This window comes from Mus pahari, chromosome 4, assembly GCF_900095145.1.
Source record: "Mus pahari chromosome 4, PAHARI_EIJ_v1.1, whole genome shotgun sequence".
NCBI lineage: Eukaryota > Metazoa > Chordata > Mammalia > Rodentia > Muridae > Mus > Mus pahari.
In genome coordinates this window covers 73,732,858-73,752,256 of record NC_034593.1, presented here as the reverse complement: position 1 = coordinate 73,752,256, position 19,399 = coordinate 73,732,858, and the positions used below count along the sequence as shown (strand labels likewise).

At 42.6% G+C, this 19,399-nt stretch overlaps 1 protein-coding gene across 2 annotated transcripts; it reads right to left on the bottom strand.

Annotated features, from left to right (window-relative positions):
* Positions 1 to 9,280: 9,280 nt before the first annotated feature.
* On the bottom strand, positions 9,281 to 16,941 carry Fgg (fibrinogen gamma chain). 2 transcript variants are annotated; one of them, XM_021196697.2, is made up of 10 exons: positions 16,691 to 16,941; positions 16,467 to 16,511; positions 16,111 to 16,294; positions 15,928 to 16,021; positions 14,429 to 14,559; positions 14,034 to 14,167; positions 12,859 to 13,043; positions 11,333 to 11,610; positions 10,046 to 10,215; positions 9,281 to 9,500 (listed from the first exon to the last, which is right to left on the bottom strand). In XM_021196697.2, exons 1-10 carry the CDS (start codon positions 16,763 to 16,765, stop codon positions 9,486 to 9,488), a joined length of 1,311 nt encoding a protein of 436 aa, XP_021052356.1. In that variant the 5' UTR covers positions 16,766 to 16,941; the 3' UTR covers positions 9,281 to 9,485. The 2 variants fall into 2 exon arrangements, with proteins under 2 accessions (XP_021052356.1, XP_021052355.1); XM_021196696.2 differs by lacking the exon at positions 9,281 to 9,500 and having other exon boundaries at positions 9,617 to 10,215.
* Between the last annotated feature and the right edge of the window lie 2,458 nt (positions 16,942 to 19,399).

Below are 19,399 nucleotides of genomic sequence, written 5' to 3'. Positions count from 1 at the left end.
TCCCCCTCCTCCTCCTCTTCTTCCTCCTCCTTCCTCTTCCTCCTCCTCCTCCTCCTCCTCTTCATCCTCTTCGTCTTCCTCCTCAATCTCCTCCTTTCCTCTTTCTCTATGAGGGCTTCTCATGACCACATCACCTAAGAGCAGCAGTCCTGCATTGCCTGTCTTCATGGGACTTTATCATACTAGACCACAGATCTAGATCGCAGGGGAGAGCAATACAGGACAGTTACAACAGGATCCTCAGAAATGCAACCTTTTATTGACCTATATGGCCCAATTCCAAAGCTCTCCACTTTCTCTCTAGTGCTAGGATTCCTTAAACAGGCACCTGGGTAGGCATCCTTGACCTGGTTTTTTATTGTGTGCCAGGGGTGGTGTGTGTGTGTGTGTGTGTGTGTGTGTGTGTGTCCACCCTGTGACACTTTCTATACTCCATAAAGCCTATGAGGATAGGCTACAAATAACACAATAAGCATCCTTTTCTTGGGGTATATGACAGAAAGGACGGTTTTCCAACAGCAAACGTGTAAATCAATAAAATATTAAGAAATTTTCTGTGGCATAATTTATAACTTGCCAACTAATGGCTTTTCCCCTAGAAATTTGTACCATTTTTCCTTAGCTCTGAAGGGGATATTTGACTTAGATATCCTTTTGCAACTGACATCATTCTACCAGTTACAATTAATCACAACCAAGAATTCACACATTTGGCAGGAATTTATATTCAGCATCACAAAAGTTATATAAACGTGTGTATTTACTTGTTCCAAATAATAAGCATTGACACTTCACCAGGTGATAACTTGGCTAAAACGACAATCAAACACACAACTGGGAAGTACAAAACACTTTTGAATTTTTGGACTGGCCATAGACAGGAGGCTGTGGCTTTGTGACTAAGATTACAGGACCTTTGCCTGAGTTTTGCAATAGCAGCCAGTATCTAGTAAGGATTTACTTTAAATTCACTTTGGTAAGGATTTACCTTAAGGATTTACACTGTCAGCAGTGCCTAGCTTCATGTCTTTGTTTGACCTGCTGCCTCCTGTATTCCCCAGCTAATACAGATGTTTGGGTTTTGCCTAGCTATTTACTAAGGAAGGCCAATGAGGTTACAATGATCCCCATAGGAAGGATAATCACGTTTGTTTTAGAACCTGACAATGCTCTGGCTCCTGGTGATTTTCTTGGAAGTTACAACTATAATGAAAAAGTAGAGCTTTCTCAACCACAGAGATAATTATGAATCACACTTAGGAAAGTGAGAAGGGGACCTAATGGGTGGTTTTTCACTTGCTTGTCTTAATACTGCTTGATTCTCTTGCCCTACATTTGTTTTTAATATTCTTAATTAGGAAATAACTCTACCATATTATTTTTTTAAATGGAACTCTCTCCAGATCAATGGGCGTCATGAATAATATTCAGTGATTTTAGAACTTAGTAGCATAATAAGGAGGAGGAGGGTGCCACTGTGGATTGAATTTAGGCCTTTGGTTCGCTTGCTCTTGCTGTTGTTTTGTTTGCTTTTTTTGAGTTAGTGTCTATGTAGCCCTGGTTGTCCCGGACTTCACTTTGTAGACCAGGCTGGCCTCCAACTCACTGACATCCACTTTTTTGCCTTCTGAGAGCTGGGACCAAAGGTGTGTGTCACCACATCTGGCTGACTGTCTTCTGGCTTGGTATTTTGAGACAGGTTCTCACTATGTAGTCTAGGTTCGGGCTGCTCTTGAATTCAAGATCTTCCTGCCTTAATCTTCCTAAATTGGAGACTATGGGATTACAGATTTGCATCATTGATGGCTAATAGTTGTATTCATTCATATTCTCCCCCAATCACTCCACTCAGGTTACTGTCAATAGCCAATGGCCTTTTACACAAACTCTTTCAATAAACTTCCCACTGAGTAGTTATGAGTAATGTGTGTGTGTGTGTGTGTGTGTGTGTGTGTGTGTGTGTACTACAAGGGGTTGGAGGGGATATGCAAAAATGGAGTCCCTGAGTTTTTTGTTTAACTGCATTATTAATGAAATGTTTAGCTATAATATGCTTTCTTCAGATTTACCACTCTCTTATGCCTGATATGTATGAAAACATAAATACAACCACGTAGCTGGAGAGATGGCCCAGTGATTAAAACCACTCATTGGTTGCTCCTCCAGAGGACCTGGGTTTGATTTAAGCATTCCCATGGTGGTTCACATGAGTTTTTAACTCTAGTCCCCTGGGAACTGATGCCCTCTTAAGGCCTCCAGGGACACTGAATTCATGCAAAACATCATATACATAAACAAAAAATAAAGATTAAAAAGTACAGCCATCTATATAAACATCGGTGTATTTATTCAGACAACATGGCTTCATTCTTAGCGCTTATCCTAAGTGTCTAACTGTCAGCACAGTCTTCTGCTAGTTTCACAGGGATGAAAATGAACATAGAAAGTCTACCCACTGTGAACATGTTCCATTGAAATTTGGAGAATCGATATCTACAAGGCACTTAGCATTTTTCAAGCAAGGAATTACATGAGAGAGTGATGAGGCCAGTTGCCAAGGTCCATTGCGTTCTGTTTGTTCTATGGTACTGGGGACAGCCGAGAATACTCAAAATACAAGTCCTACTGCGAAAATATGGCCCCGGTCAGGGACCCAGTTTTAAAGGCCACTTGACTTGGATTCACCACTGTAAAAATGATGTATTTAGATAAATATTTAGCAGCAACAACAAAAGCACTGAGAAAAACAACAGAGAGATGAATGCATACGGAAGGACATTTTCTAAAATTCCTGGCCAGGACACAAAAATAGATTCCTCTAAATTAAAAACAAAAGTCTAAAGACTGAAGAGCAAAAGTGAAGAAGAAAGCATACTGCTCTGTGGCATCCGCAGCTCTGGTGGCTCACACAGGTGGGGTGGAGGTGGAAGGAGTTGGTTATCTTTGGCCACATAGTAAGTTTGAAGCCAGCCTAGGCTACATGAATATCATATGCAACATGACTCAAAAAAAATTAATGTTTTAAATTCATACTTCCAGACTATCAGATTCAAAGCTCTGCAGGATTATTCATCTTCCCAGCAAGAATCAACTCAATTTTTGTCATTGTTGGAACAATTTTCTACATTCTCTCATGTCACGTGACCCTCACCACAGCTTTGCAATGTAAAGAAAACAAACATGAAGAAAAATAGCTCCAGTCCAAAGTCTCCCCAATGTTAGTTCTCCCTTTTTTTTTTTTTCTTGTAACAGTATAACTATGTGTCCTGAATATTCCCAGAGTGGAATCTGCCCTGCCATGTTTATTTAAGGAGAGTCAACACCCAGACTGATGAGGAGTCCCCTCCACTTGCCAGTAAGAGAAAATCTAGTGTTGACCTGCTGGGTAAGTGCCAGTGCCAAAGACTTGGTGTTTAGCTTTGAGAGACACAACTGTGACCCAGTTAGATTTGAGTGAGTGCCATAAGCCGGAACTTAACTTGCTCTCTGCCTTTGGTGTTTCCCAATGAAACTGAGGTGAGCAAGTTTCACCCTGTGCCAGCAGCCTTCCCAGAAGACTGTCCTGACAGCTCCGATGGGTGGGTGGGTCTGTGACATTCCACAGCAATCCATTCGTGGGTGCAGTACCATTGAACCAAAGCTCATGGTTACAAAGCCAGTAAGTATTCATTTGTATTTGGCCTGTTTTCCCCCCTTCTTAAAGGAAATAACAATCAACAGGCCTCTGCTATATAGATCATGCTGGAGAGTGATTATGAGCTATGTTCATTCTGTGGGGTAGACTAACTCAGTGACAATGCCCAACCCCAAAAGAGTCAGTAGAACTTTGCCTTCCCCCTAATCAAGGTCATCAAGGTTATATTCTCAGATCATACTGTGGCATTTATATACTAAATTAAATTTAAACTATTTGAAAAATTATGTTTAGAAATAAATAACATCCACATTATAACTCTTGGACACAAAGAGGGAAATTATAAAGATTTCAACTTGGAAAAAAGGGTCTCCAAACAATGATAAAGTTACTGGACAAGGGGTATGGCTGAGGGCTTGAGCTCTTTTAGAATGGGCAAGGCCCTGGGCTGGGTGATCACACCACTAAATAGAAAAGGGGAAGAGAAAAGGCAGGAGAAGGAAAAGGGAAAGTATCAGAAATGAAAATCTCAGAGACTCTCAAACTGTTTGTGATGAAGAACCATTTCTTATTAAAGATCTACTCAGTTATAGATATGTTATAAAATATGGTGAAATAAATTACTAGATACTCAGTTATAGATGTGTTATAAAAATACAGTGAAATAAATTACTAGGTACTCAGTTATAGATGTGTTATAAAATAGAGTGAAATGAATTACTAGATAAGTAAAATTAAAAACAAAACTACATAAAACAGTTGGGTGTGGTGGCGCATGCCTTACATCCCAGGACTCGGTGGGCAGGGGCAGGTGGATCTCTGAGTTTGAGGCCAGCCTGGTCTATGATGTGAGTTTCAGGATATCCAGAGCAACACAGAGGAACCCTGTCTGAAACAAACAAATAGCAAATGAAACACAAAAACCAAGCAAGCAAACAAGCAAACAAACAAACAAGGTACATAAAACACATGCCCCAATTTTTGTTAGATTCAAAAGACAAAAAACGTTACACTTCAATAAATATCAGCTAGACAAGCATAATATAGACAGAAGTTTCAAAATGATAGTCCTCAATTTTTGCATTTAATACAGACTAGTAACAGGTAAGTTGAGGCCGAGTCTCTTCAGCACCGCTGATTTATAGAAAAATTTCATTGTTTACTTAAAACAATATACACATACAATTTATGATAAGTGAAAAAGCAAATAATGTACCATTTGTTAAACTTACTATAAAGACTGCTCGTTAAGGGGAAGGTGGAAAAGGGACTCTGAATAAGTAATAATCAGTAATTCTAGAGATGGACCCAGCATAGACCAAACAAAGTGGTATGCTTGGGATGCAGTGCCTTCAGCGTCTGCCTCACCCGCTGGGTGAGCACATTCACAAAGGGGGGAATGAAGTGCGGTCCTCTCACTCAGTGCTCCTTGTTACTTCAACTATCTTACTATCTTTACCATTGTCACCTCACTCTCCTCTATTTTTAAATCCTTGGCTCCTCTGTTTCGCTCTCTCTTTCTGTCTGTCTGTCTGTCTGTCTGCCTGTCGTCTCTGTGTCTTTCCACCTGTCTCTGTCTGTCATGTCTCTGTCTGCCTGTCTGCCTGTCTTCTGACTATCTTCCTGTGTGTGTGTGTGTGTGTGTGTGTGTGTGTGTGTGTCTGTCTGTCTGTCTGTCTGTCTGTCTGTCTGTCTGTCTCTGTCTCTCATATATGGTCATATAAGTGAGGGTAATGTACGTGTGCTGTACTGTAGGTATGGAGATCACAGGATAGCCTCTGGTGCTAATCCTCACTTCCTACATTATTTGAGACAGAATCTCATACTCCAGGCTGCCTGGGCAGTGAGCATCCTCGGATTCTTCTGCCTGTGCCTTTTACCTCCCCATAGCCCTACAGGTATGTCCTCCTGAGTCTGGATAGCATTGGTTCTGGGGATGCAGACAGTAAGTGCTTTGCCCAGCCAGCCTACCTCATTCTTCTTGAACTTCATCACAGTAATAAGAAACTGTTAGCTAGACATTCTACCTACAGTTTAATGCGCCTTAAGTTTTTCACATTTAGCATCTGAATAAAGCAAGGTATGTACTACAAAATACTTTTTGTTACTTCATGATAATTTGAGTCAGAGTAAAAGGATGTAAGGTCTTGTGAAGCTGACAATTTGTCTATGCTTACGTTTCTCCCTCCTCTTATTTCTCCTCTTTTCCCCCGTAACCATCTCTCTCTCCCCATTCCTTTTCCCTTGAGATACTGCTTTGTTTTATAGCCCAGGCTGGTCTTGAACTCATGATCTTCCTGTCTTAGACCCACCGCCCCAAGTGCTAAGATTATACATATGGGTCACCACACCTGGCTAGTTATAACTTTACAGTTCACACGCATAGCCCTGAAATTGCCCATAAATTACAGCCCCAGTAAAGGACTTGGGAAAGGGACAGCATCTCAGAGGTATATCTAAAACCATCGCATTTGGCCAATAAGTCATTATTCTTGCCCGTGAACACAAGACACCGTCCTTACAGCTGTGTGACTTGAAGTCATGGAACTAGAACTTTTTTGGGAGGTGGGGTGCTGGGGACTGAGCCCAGGTTGTTGTACAGGCTGCTGAGAGTTCCATCACTGTCCTGGATGTAGTCACTTTCCTTTTTGGCAGCTTCCCACTGTAGCTAGAGGGTGGAACCTCGGGTGCACACTTGGCATTTAGTCTCTCTAGTTTGAAGCTTTCCAGGGTTCAGCACAGCAAAGGAGAGAACAGAGCAGTAACTGCCCGTGATTCTGAGCCAGCGAGGGAACCGGCACGTCTGTAGAGGGTCCACTTCAAAAAGCTTCGTTGTTGATTTATCGAGAAGAGCGGTTAATCTTGTCTGTTACTTAAACAGAGATGTGGTCTAATTGGGTCTAGAAGCATTTCTTATGTCTTATTTCCAAAACTGTAACTTTCAAGATTTACCTGTAGAAATTAATAACCAAGCAAGTATAAATTTGAAGTTGACCCACTTTTTGTAACTCAATGAGTTTCAAAATGAATGACAAAATGAATGTGAGCTCATTTTAAGTGAGTCAAGCATTGCACTGATGTCTCTACAGAAATTTTTATTCTTAAATGAGGGGTCATAAGAATCAGGATGAGGGAGTTTGAAAAGAAATTGTGGAAAGTAAGACATTCCAAGCCAAAACTGATCTTTTCTTTTTCCTTTTTATTTCTATTTTACTCCCCAACCACAGTTCTCTCTCCCCCTCTCCTTCCAGTCCCTCCCCCACACTTCCTGTCCTCTACCCCATCCACACCTCCTTCTTTCCTTGTTAGAAAAGGGCTGGCCTCCCATCCAAGTACTAACCAGGCCCGACCCTAAAAAAAAAAAAAAAAAAAGAAAAGGGCTGGCCTGATGGATATCAACCAGTCATGGCATAACAAGTTGTAGTAAGACTAGGCGCCTCCTTTCTGTTACAGCTGGACTCAAAGGCAGGCAACTAGTCAGGGACAGCTACTGCTCCCACGGTCAGGCATCCCACCGGAAGACCAACGTATACAACTGTAACATGTGTGCAGAGGGCCTAGGCCAGTCCCATGTAGACTCCCTGGTTCGTTGGTTCAGTCTCTGTGAGCCCCTGAGCCCAGGTTAGTTGATTCTGTAAGTTTTCTTGTGTCCTTGACCCCTCTGGCCTCTACAATCCTTCCTTCCCCTCTTCAGTGGGATTCCCCAAGCTCCACCTAATGTTTGGTTATGGTCTCTGCATCTGTTTCCATCATTTGCTGAGTGAAGCATCTCTGATGTCAATTGGGCTATGCTCAAATCTATGAATATGGCAGAGTATCAATGGGAATCATTGACTTTACTACTACCACTAGTACTACCACTACTACCACTACTACAACAACAATAACAACAACAACAATAACAACAACTACTACTACTATTACTACTACTACTACTACTATTACTACTACTACTACTAGACATTCATGTTTGGTTCTATCCTAGGACTCTGGATATCCAGCCTGTGGGTCCTGGCCCTCTAGACAATTTGAGGAGTGGGCTTCTTTTTATGGCATGGGCCTCAAGATGGACCAGTCATTGGATGGTCACTCTCACAATATCTGTACCACCTTTATCTGAGCATGTCTCATAGGCAGGGCAAATTGTAGGTTGAAGGTTTTATGGCTGGGCTGTTTTCCCAATCCCTCCACTAGAAGTCTTGCTTGGTTACAGGAGATGGTGGACTCAACTCCTGGGAGTTTCCATTGCCCTAGGTTTCTAGCTCATCCCTGAGATGCCCCTGCTTTGATTCCAGGCATTGCTCTCAGTACTCTCTTCCTCTTTCCTCCTAACGCCCAATCCCTCCTGGTCCCACCCCCACCACCCACCTCCATCCAGTCTCCTATCCTCATCTATCTGTGATGTCTGTTGTTTACCCTTCTCAGTGACAGTCACATGTCCCTCTTTGAGCGCTCCTTGTTACTTATCTTCTTTGGGTCTGTGGCCCAAGACCCAGCAATACCACTCCCAGGCATTTACCCAAAGGAAATTCCACCCCACCACAAGGACACTTGTTCAACTATGCTCATAGCAGCTTTTTATTCATAATAGCCAGAAACTGGAAACAACCTAGATGTCTCTCAACCAAATAATGGATTTCTTTTTTTTAAAAAAAGTGGAACATTCACACAACAGATTACTACTTAGCTATTAAAAACAATGATATCATAAAATTTTCCTGGCAAAAGGATGGAACTAGAAAAGATCATCCTGAGTGTGGTAGAAAGACAATATAGTATGTACTCACTTATACATGGATATTAGTCGGGCAGTGGTGGCGCATGCCTTTAATCCCAGCACTTGGGAGGCAGAGGCAGGTGAATTTCTGAGTTCAAGGCCAGCCTGGTCGACAGAGTGAGCCAGGACAGCCATGGCTATACAAAGAAACCCTGTCTCGAAAAACAAAGAACCCCCCCCCCAAAAAAAACAAAACAAACAAAAAANAAAAAACAGAAAACAAAAAAAATCCTCAAACAAGACAAAATAAGAAAAACAAATAAGTGGATATTAGCCATAAAGGATAGAGGATCTTTTCTTAATACAATGAATCAAGTACTCAGCACAATACCTCGACTGGACTCAAGCTTTTCCAGACTTAGCTGATCCCTAAAAGAATGTGCTAGCTGAGTCAAGGCCCCAGGATCTCAATAACTCCCACCTAGAGCAAGTAACTGGTTCCTTCTGCTCACCTCCTGGCTCACCCGTGAGACGAGCAGATTGTCCCTCAGTTCCCTGCTCTGAATAACAGTTCTATGTGATATACTGGCTACAGGGGCTTGGAGCTGAAGGTTCCTCTCAAAGAATCTCCTAATAGCTTACTCTAGCAGTGTGTATTTAGTCTATGATGTGCCTTGGGTATATGCTTGGGGCTCTGCGACTTGTGTTTATGTTCTTATAGCGAACATTAGCTTGTTGCATCCGTCACCGTGAGCTACTGCATTCCGGGTGTTTCATACCCCTTGGAGGGTAAGAGCCATGTCTTTTCTTTCCCTCCAACTCCCCTTGGCTTGGATACTATGTAGCCATAACGTGTGAACTCTGCAACTAACAGTAATTGAGGAAAAGCAATGCTTTTCCAAGGTTTTTCAAAAAAGCCACGGAATGTCTCATCTTAGGAAACGAAATGTTTATTGCAATGCATGTAGATAAATTATCGCCAGCATAAAACTGCTAATGGAGTTTGTACCATGGATCCCATTAACTCTGAAAATGAAGTGAGGTCCTGAAAGTCCATTGTCCCATAGGAAAAATGGTATAGTTCTCTGCTTGGATAAAGTCCTTTAAAAAAGCAAATCAGCTTTCAAATATTCTTTAAACGTCTCCAACCTATGAATATATAATAAAACAAAAGATATATTAAAAATATAACTTGCTTTATTTTTTTAAAAAAGAATTAGATATTAATGATGTAGAGGTAAAATAACATGAGAAAAATATACAGGTCAAGTTCTAAAATTTTCTCCTATTTTATTAGTATATACTAAAAATACTCAAGAAATAATAGAAACAACAACAAAAACAATAATTACAGCTGATTATAAAGTAAACAAAGTACGGTAGTTTTACTTTTAATATTTAGGGGAAAGGTCAAACAAAATGTCTCTTCAAATAAACAATACTTAATAACTTTGATTCAAGTAATTTAGAAATATGGTTCAAATAGATTCTAATTTCCATTTAAGGCTAGGTATCATGTTAAGAAAGACAAAAATTAATAAATAGAGTATAAAGATGTAGAAGAAAAATTGAGGAAATTGTTGGAACTTTGTACAGGCCAATAGAAGTTAATAGTTAATTCTTTATATCTATTTCTAAAACTTCTGGCAGATGGTTGATCAGTATTCAATTTCAACTTCATGATCCACGCTGACCTGTTTGGATCCCCCCATGTGATGTTGCTGTCCTTCTCCGATGGAGATTCTGTTGAAGGGAATTATCTTCATGGTGGTTTCCTTCATGGAATACCAGCGGGTTTTCCAGGTTGCCCAAATAATGCCGTTGTCATAACCGTTAGTAGTAGATGACTTTGAGTAAGTACCACCTGCAAGGAGTCAGAGGCACATGTGTGTATCTTTTATTCTTTTACATTTCCTTAGCTCATTAGAATTCCATTAGAATTACTGTGAAGTCTACAGCATTTCCTCCTAACTGAGAATATCTCTAGAGAGTCCAAGAGCCAATAAGCCATTTTGGTGATCATGCCAATACTTAAAATTTATCCATTTTTGTCAGGGCTGGAACACCTGTCTGTCTCCGTCTGTCTCTCTGTCTCTGTCTCTGTCTCTCTCTCTCTCTCTCTGTTCCTCTCTCCTTCCCCCCCCCCCCCTTAGAGACAATCTTGCACCATTCAGGTTACTGTGGCAGGAGCCACAGATTCCTGATCAGGTGGTTTGACACTGCATGACAGCATAATTGTCTGGCTAATGGACGATACTATCAAGGGCATTAGAGAGTGTCTCTAGAAAGTCATTCACCATGAAGTTTCTCATCAGTAGATCGGGTCATATTCTAAGACTTCTTAAAAGATCCTTGAGTATCCCTAGAGTCTCTCCATACAAAACTGCTAGGTGGTGAGCAAAATCATTGTTCCAAACTCCTCCAGCCTTACAGAAACCATCACCTCCCCCATGCTAAAACAAGCATCTACAATTCCCAGGCTAGACCCTTCACCCAGGCTTCCGTGACTTTTCACTCTTATTAGTCAGTGTGTGCCTCTCACGTCATTTCTTCTGACATCTATCCACTGCCTGCTGCTGTGCCTGACATGCAGTTCACAGACAGCTGAGCCAGGGTAATGTAACCACAAACACAGGTATGGTAATGCTAGTTCATCTACACCATATACATGGTGGGTCTAAAGGAGACACCATGGTCCCGAATTCCATCTCACATAATGAGAATTTCAGTGCAATATCAAAACACGGATGCTTCCTGGGAGCTGGGCGACCCGTAGAGGTGACCACCATAGGCAAAAGCTTACTATTATTTAAGATAATGCCAGTTGGATAATGAGTGGTATCCAATTCTGATTTCAAATGAAGAGCTAGAAAAATAAAAGACTTATTGTGCATATTATAATGTTTCATCTCTCTGCTTTTGTCTGTTACATTCCATAAAACATCTGTTACACAAATACTCATGACTGAAGAAAAAAGTACCTGGGTAATAATTTCCATTGAGGTGGCCGGCATGACATTTGTTCATCCACCAGCCAGATCCATCCTGTTCCGCACAGTTGCCTTCAAACTTATCGTTGTCGTTGTCCCAGGTACTGAACTGCATGCCGTTGTGGGATGTGAAAAACTTGTCACTGGGGTCATCGCCAAAATCGTAGCCGTCGAAGGCATCCCCAGCGTCCCCACCAATGAAGTAGGCGTAGGTCAGGCGGTATTTGTCAGACTCGGGAGCCACCCTGAACATGGCATAGTCCGCAGTGCTGTGGGAATGGAAGGGGGGACCTCAAGTCACAAGGCCCAAAGAGACGAATGCAATGACGTTTTCTGCAGCTCTAGGCAATGCCCGTATGCATAGTCCAGAGCTCATCCCCACCACCTAGGATGGATCTAAAAGCCTTCAGCAAATACCAGAAAAACTAAAAGCCACTTCCTGGCATTTTAGTTACAGAATCTTGAGATCAAATGGAAACATATGGGAAAATCGAATTCTTTCAGCTTTCATTTAACCTTGGTTAGCACTGCACACACATTGTCATAGGTCATGGTAATTATCTACAATGAGTGAACCCCGTGCTCCAAATTGGAAGGAGAGGGGTTTCAATATCCACCCATACCACTGAAAGGGTAAGGACACGAAAGGGTTTTCTTTTCCAAAGCAATGGTGTGCCGGCAAAAAGAGGATTTCTGGAATACCAGAGAAGCCATGAATCCCATGTGATGCATGAATTGGGAGCCTCAAGTGCCTGAGAAACCTCCTCTGAGAAAATCAGTAAGGAAACTATAGTTCTGCATAGCAGAGAGAAAAATGGCCCTTTGTGACTAGAGAGTTCCAGAAAATATGAAATCACTCCCCCAACACTTCATCCTTGGGAAATGGAGGATGCTCACCCAGGAAAAGGCTGCTGCTGACTGTGATAGGTTGGAGGTTAAAATCAAGTTAAAAAAAATGTGTTTGGAAACAGAGAATGTTTCAGTATTTCCTATTTAAAAAGAAGGCTGTGTAATTTTTTTCACCTACATTAGGTGTTTAAAACCCAAACTCCAGATCATCGCTCTGCCTGCCAGGGCTGCAGATTCCCCACAGGAGTCAGTTAATTATAAGGCAGTCCATGATTTGACAGAATGAGCAGTCATTACCTGAGTGGGAAATCTGAATGCTTGGATTTGACTGAATTTAATTTCATGCTCAATTTCTGACTCATATTGAACATGCCCCATAGCCACCAAAGAATGCTTCCGTGGTGTGTAAATTGCACATGTGAATGCCCCAGCATGCAAATCCACTCTGGAGGTGGGAGGGGAGGGACCTCGCCTAGCTCTCTCTTTGGACTGTCTGAAAACCAAATGTTCTAGGATAGAGCCTGGATAGTCTCTTTGCATTTGTCAGGTTGTTTGCCATTGGTCCACTGCCAGCAGCAAAGCTCCATTTAGCTGATAATATATTAGTAGCTGATAAATGTGGTAGCTGATAGCTAGGACAAAAAGTTACAGTCCCTTCTGTGCTGTACCTGGTTCTTCCATTCCAGTCTTTGAGCTGTATTCTCAGTGCATATGGGATTGTGGACTGCATGCTTATCAAATGAATCTTCTCATTTCCCAGCCAAAACTCTGTGGTGCCAGTAGGCGACAGGTGTCCAAATCCTTCTTTATACTGAATCCAGTTCTTCTTGAAATCCACGCTGCCATCAAGTCTCTAGTTGCACAACAATGGGCAAGAGGACAGGAAACATGATTGGTGCTTATGAAGAAACAACATCCACCGGGCACTGGTGGCGCACGCCTTTAATCCCAGCACTTGGGAGGCAGAGACAGGTGGATTTCTGAGTTCGAGGCCAACCTGTTCTACAGATTGAGTTCCAGGACAGCCAGGGCTACACAGGGAAACCCTGTCTTGAAAAAAACAAAACAAAACAAAACAAAAAACAAAACAAAAAAAAAAAGAAACATCCAGTGTGTGGAGGATATGATTTGCCAGCTAACTGAGCTCCTCTAAGCTGCCTCCATCTCACCGGCTGTCAAATGGAATGATGAAGCTCTGAGGAACACACACACACACACACACACACACACACACACACACACACACACACACACACCTGCTACATGTTTATTCTAACATTAATGGTAGGAGCATTTTTTATTGTTGTTTTCAGGTTTTGTTTTTTTTTTTTTAATTGTAAGTTTTTTAAAGACCCATGGAGGTCTTCGGAACTCACAAGCTTACAAGGTAAAAAGGCCAGTTTCGCAGTGGGTAACAGGCTGGTAGATGCCCAAATAGGCTTTGTCATGAGCTGCCCTACCATACCCTCGGAGAGCCTGTGGGTTATTGTTAATGGCCAGCCTTAGCTCTTGATCTGGGGAATGAGGCTTCTGCCATGCCGTGTCACTAAAGGACTAGGTTTATGGGACCATATAATGTGTAACAACAGAGCCAGCACGGTATCGCATCAGAGCACAGCAGAATCAAGCTGCCCGATTCAAATCCTGCCTGTTACTCATTACTTTGGTCTCATGCCTCAGAGTCTCTTCTGTGCGCTAAGGTGAGACTAGTCCTCATCTCAAAGAGGCCACCGTGAGAGCTGTGTTCACAGGGTGCTTAGAGAAGCATCTTGAGCAACGCGGGTCATCTAACAAACAGACAAACAAACAAACAAACAGAAAAGATGCAGACAGAGGCCAGTACCTTCTGCAATACGGTCCAACCATTTCCAGATCCATCGATTTCACAGTACACTAAGAACTGCTGCTTAGCTTTCAAAGGCCGAATGAAGTAAAGTCCACTTTCTTTGGCGCCCTTGTTGGCAATTTCCTGACAATCTGATGAAGAAAGAGCAAATATAACTGCTGCAGAGGCTTGAACCCCAGGCAGGGCATTAACGTGTTGACAGCCTCCCTAGCTGGCTATCGCCATTCCTTCCAAATTATTGATTAATACCCAAGGAAACCCTGGGTAGTTGGAATCCTTAGGTTGAAGGTCAGATGCTGTCCAAGCTTGCCGTGCACGGCAAGGTGTGCAATTGCTTTTATTTTGGCCATTTGCTTTGATGATCGTGGTCCCAGGAGTAGCTTCATGTGTACCTTTTCCAGTTGTGTCATGGATTTGCACGGAGTCCTTGCAAGGCTCCTGGCACTGGGCTTCAAGCTGGGCTACCTTCTGTTTCAGGTTCGTAATCTTCTGGTGGTTTGAATTATAGATTTCCTGTAAATACCTAGAAGCAGGGCAATGCAGTAAGAGGGGATAAGCGTTCCTTTCAGAAGGACACGGCTTTATTCTTCCCTGTTAGAAAGGCTGCTTTATTTTCTGGAGAACTCCTTTGTAATAAATTACTTCTTTCTTTGGAAATTGTAAAATTAAATTGATGCTTTGGGGAAAAGAATTGAACGGGGCAGGCAGGCGGTCTCAACTTTGAACAAAGTCCCTGTCAATAAACAAAGGTCACTGCAGGTGGCTTTGCTGACTCTAGCCTTCTCTGTAAGGGGAGTTAGGTAATTGAGAGGTAGGTCTGGTTAAGGGGAATCAGCAGTAGCTGCTCATGTGCGCCATTTAGGGAATTTTATTTGTTCTATAACGCACATGGGTAAAGTACCTGGGACATTACTATACATGGCAGGGCAGATACTTTCCCTTTCTGGTTTCATATTTCAAGAAAAAAAAAAATGGGGAAAAGTGAGAATTCTGCATTGGTCATTCCTCACATGGTTGCTTATAAATACTGACATGACACAACAGACAAGCGTGAACAATGCACAGCCCACCAGGTCTGCCTTTGCAGTAAGGCAGTGGGACACATCACTGGAGCACCTTGTTTCTCTGTCTTAGACATTTTTGCCTTTGCAGTAAAGCAGTGGGACACATCACTGGAGCACCTTGTTTCTCTGTCTTAGACATTTTCTCACAAGAGTTTTCTTGTACTTTAGTGATGAGCAAAAGCAATGGAAATCATAATGCTTACTGCGGCAGCAGTATGCACTGCCTTCTGACTGCAGAAGGAAGGGGGGCACGTTGGAGGCTACTTCCACAGCTACCGTCCAGCTCGGTTTCCATTGGTGCTGGGAGTCCAGTTTGGGGGAGAATTGGGAAAGGAGTTAAAACTATACCTGCAAAGCCATGCCCGAGTCCCTGGGAAGCTAGACATGAGGACAGGGGACAAAGAGTAATTGCAGGCCTATGAACTATGGTCACGTGGCTCCAAGACATTTCTCTTCTACTTCACTTGTGACATGATTTTCTACAGCAGTCAAGACCCTTCTTCTGTCTGTTCTCTGATTTTAATGTTGATTTGGTGCCATGTTTGTGAAGAGGATCGCCACACCTCAATTCCCATGTATTTGATTTTATATTGTAAGGGAGCCAGAATGGCATTCAAAGGCATCTACGATAACCTTTCTCCAATGCGGTTATTATTTTAAAATTACAGGCCAGTGCAACTCATTTTGTACTAAAGAACTCCCATCTCCACTGGGAGATTTGATCCTATAAATGAAAATTAAACTCCAAGGTCACATTCTATGAAATGTGGACCATTAAGGGAAAGCTCCAGGTACCTTGGGGAGTCCATTAAAACCCAGACACATACCGGATGCTTGACTCATGGGTTAACAGCAGCGCTTCGTATTTCACAATTTCTTCTACCATCTTCTTAGACTTCTGAGTGGCACTGTCTATCATACCTGTAACAGGGTCAGAGACAGGAAAACCACGTAAGCAACCAGTACAACCGAAAGCAGAAGGGGCGGCTCCTGGTGGGGTTCCCTCTCACCTGGCTTTGGGGGTTGGTCTGGGTTGTAGTAAATTTGGATTGCTTTGATCAGTTCTTTGGCTTCTGTGGTTCTGTTTTCAGCTCGGAGTAAGATGTCTTCCAGCGTTCGGAGATCATTGTCCACGTCAGTTTGGTAGGAAGACAGGAAGTCTGCGATGCCACAGGTGGTTGGGCAGAAACTACCCTGCAAGTCAGTTGAAGGAGGCAATTAAACAGGAGAGAAGTCTTAGATACTATCCGTAAATATTAAAACCATTCCCCCAAAGCTTAAATTGTCAACTGATAAATGAAAGTACGACCCTGTTTCCCCTCCCTTCTCTAGTTCCAGGAAAGGGGGTGACACAGAAACGACTTACGAATCTCTCATCTAGGATGCAACAGTTATCTCTGGTAGCAACATACTGTTGGAGAAAAAACAAAGATATTTTGCTAGTGGTTCCAGTTCTCTCTCTCTCTCTCTCTCTCTCTCTCTCTCTCTCTCTCTCCCTCCCTCCCTCCTTCTCTCCCTCCCTCTCTTCCCTCTCTTCCTTTGTAAAAACTTTTTAATAATAAAACAGTATGGCTTCGGAAGGACACTTACTGCCAGGCCCGTTGGAGAGAACAGTAACAGCATGCAGCAAAGAACGAAACTCTGGGGCTGCAAAGACCAACTCATGGTGTCTGGGTGACCTGGTGCTCCCAGCCCTGTACAGCCAGCACTGTGACCTCTTGGGCTCTCCTTGGTCCTTTATGTGAGCTGTCAGTCTGGGCGGGACTAAGAGTGGCTGGAACTGGTCACGGGGCCTCTTTACCAGAAATGTGAGCTCTTTCTGCCTGTTCTGGCTCTCAGACGCTCTCTGAGGGATTCCCAGATTTTGCGCACAGGTTTAAGCTCCTCCCTTTGGGCTCAGCCCAACCTGTCTCCTCAGACCTACAGGTATCTGCAAAAGCCAGCAAAACAGTGGGGGCTGATCTGAGGGCTGACAGAGGCTAGGCTGCATGTTGGTGTTGCAACTACTTCCAGTACACCACCTCCGGGAGAACAAACACAGGGTTCTGACCTCCCCACAACAAACCAAGCCTACCCAGAGGTCTGGCCTGTTGTAGCCACAGGCATTACTGAAAGACCTGTCTTAGCCCAGGGGTGGGAGAAGGGAACTTTCCATGTTTAACTAAGGTCTGTATTTCCAAGGATGGATCATGCTGGAGATGGGTTCCTGTCCCTCCTCTGTGCTAACCTTTTTCTTAGGTCAGTTTTCACTGAGTTTTGGGCTCAGCTTGTCTGATGACTGGAAGACAGGCCACCTCCCATCTCCCGCCAAAGGGAAGGAGTCAGGAGTTTACTGGTTTGTCCCAAAGCCCCATCTAGTTCCTGGAGGAAAAACTTGGACTCCGAGAAACCCATCTCTCACACACCTCCTTAGAAGCGAGACTCTCTAAAGGAGAAGGGACACAGAAAGACACTGAGAAGGTTCATTGCATTTGTGAGGAAAGGGCACTGTCACCTCTCTTTTAATGACAAGCAGCTGTGGCACTGTGACAGATGTGTGCAGTCACCCTCCTCCTCCTGTGACCAAGCTTGCTGTAAACTGTGAAGAACTATGTAGCTGGGAGAATACACTAACATGAAAGAAGTGCTAACATGCTGATATTTGACTTGAAGTTTTGATAAAGTACATTAAAACATTTGACTTTAAAACAAAGAAATGTTTTTGCTCTGTAGTTAGAAATCATTTTAACTAAGGGAACTCATCATACCAAATATGTAGCCCTTTCTCTTCCTGACCAGATTGGCCTCCGCTTCAGTCACTTCCTGCTGCAAGCCATTTGTGATATTCTTACAGAATAGCTTGGACGGTGCCACCACTCACCTGCTTAAAGACCCCTAGCCCTTAGCTACTTCCTATCTCCTGTTTGTTTTTTCTTCCTATATGTTCTACTTTTTTTTCTTCTGTCTTGTTTGTCAACGTGCATAGGAACTACTGCATCTCTGGCTGTCAAAACCAATAAGACAACAAACAAACAAAACAAACAAAATCAAGCAAAACCTCCCGAAGCCATGTTTTCTGGAGGCCGGCTCCCTCCAATACAGTGTTACCCCACAGCCGCAGCTCCACAGCCGCAGCTCCTGCTCCATATGCTTTGTAGGACTTAAAAGAACCTTGCACTATATAACCCATTGACCTAACAATGGAGATTCAGTGTTTGGCCAGAGCGCCTAGTAGGGAGAGTGACAGTTAATACTCGGCACTTATTGCGTGACTTTAGTTGGTTGGGCTGGAAGGAGGTCTACTTTCAACACTCCTGCTACTCTCAAATTTTCCCAATTGCAAAAGTAAGTGAGGTACCGCATGTGCTGTGAAATGAAAGAAAAAGACATACCAACATTTGCCTTTAAAAAATTGATTAAAAACAAAAGCACATAAAAACTTGGAGGCACATACCTTTGATGTTTTCAATATAACTCACTGGTTGTTGTTATCATCATCATCATCATCATCATCATCATCATTATTATTAGATTTTAGAAATTTTGTAGTTCCTATGAATGTTGGCAAGCCATAGCAAATGTTTTATGTAACTTGTATAAATAGGAATTTCCTTATTTCTATAGACTTTTAATAGGGATTCTTATTCATATGCTGTATTCATGAAAAATGAGCTTTGTTGCAACTATAGAAAGACCTCTTCAGTAAATGATCTATTGTGATTAACTACCATCTAGAAGGTTCCACAGAAGACAGAGCTCTGGGTTACCCAGTTGAGGTGTTGCTCCTCCTAAATGAAGCTTACCCCTCGTAGATGAAGTCATGAAAAGTAGACTCTTGCCTTGAAAGAAGGTACCGGAAAGCATCAGAGCCTAATGTAGATAGATCACATGCTTCTCCCATGGGTCTTTGCACCCAAGAGTGGGAAATACGGACTTGAATTTCAGGCCTCAATCACTGCCACAGGTTGGCTGGTAGGTACTCACTCAGTGTCATGAAGTTCGATTAGCTGTACCAATATGCATTACATAAAACCAATATGCTGAAGAGGTAAAAGAATGTATCTTATCCCATAATTTTAGAATTGAAACATTTTAAAAAAGATGTAACTATTTTGATTCCATGTGTGCGAGTGTTTGCTTTTGCACATGCATAGTACCCTGTGTGTGTGTGTGTGTGTGTGTGTGTGTGTGTGTGGTGCTGGAAGAGTCTAGAAGAGAGTTCCTGGAATTAGTTACATGCTGCCATGAGCCACTATATGGCTAAGGAACAGAACCTGGATCCTCTGTAAGAGCGACAAGTGCTTTTTTTTTTTTTTTTTT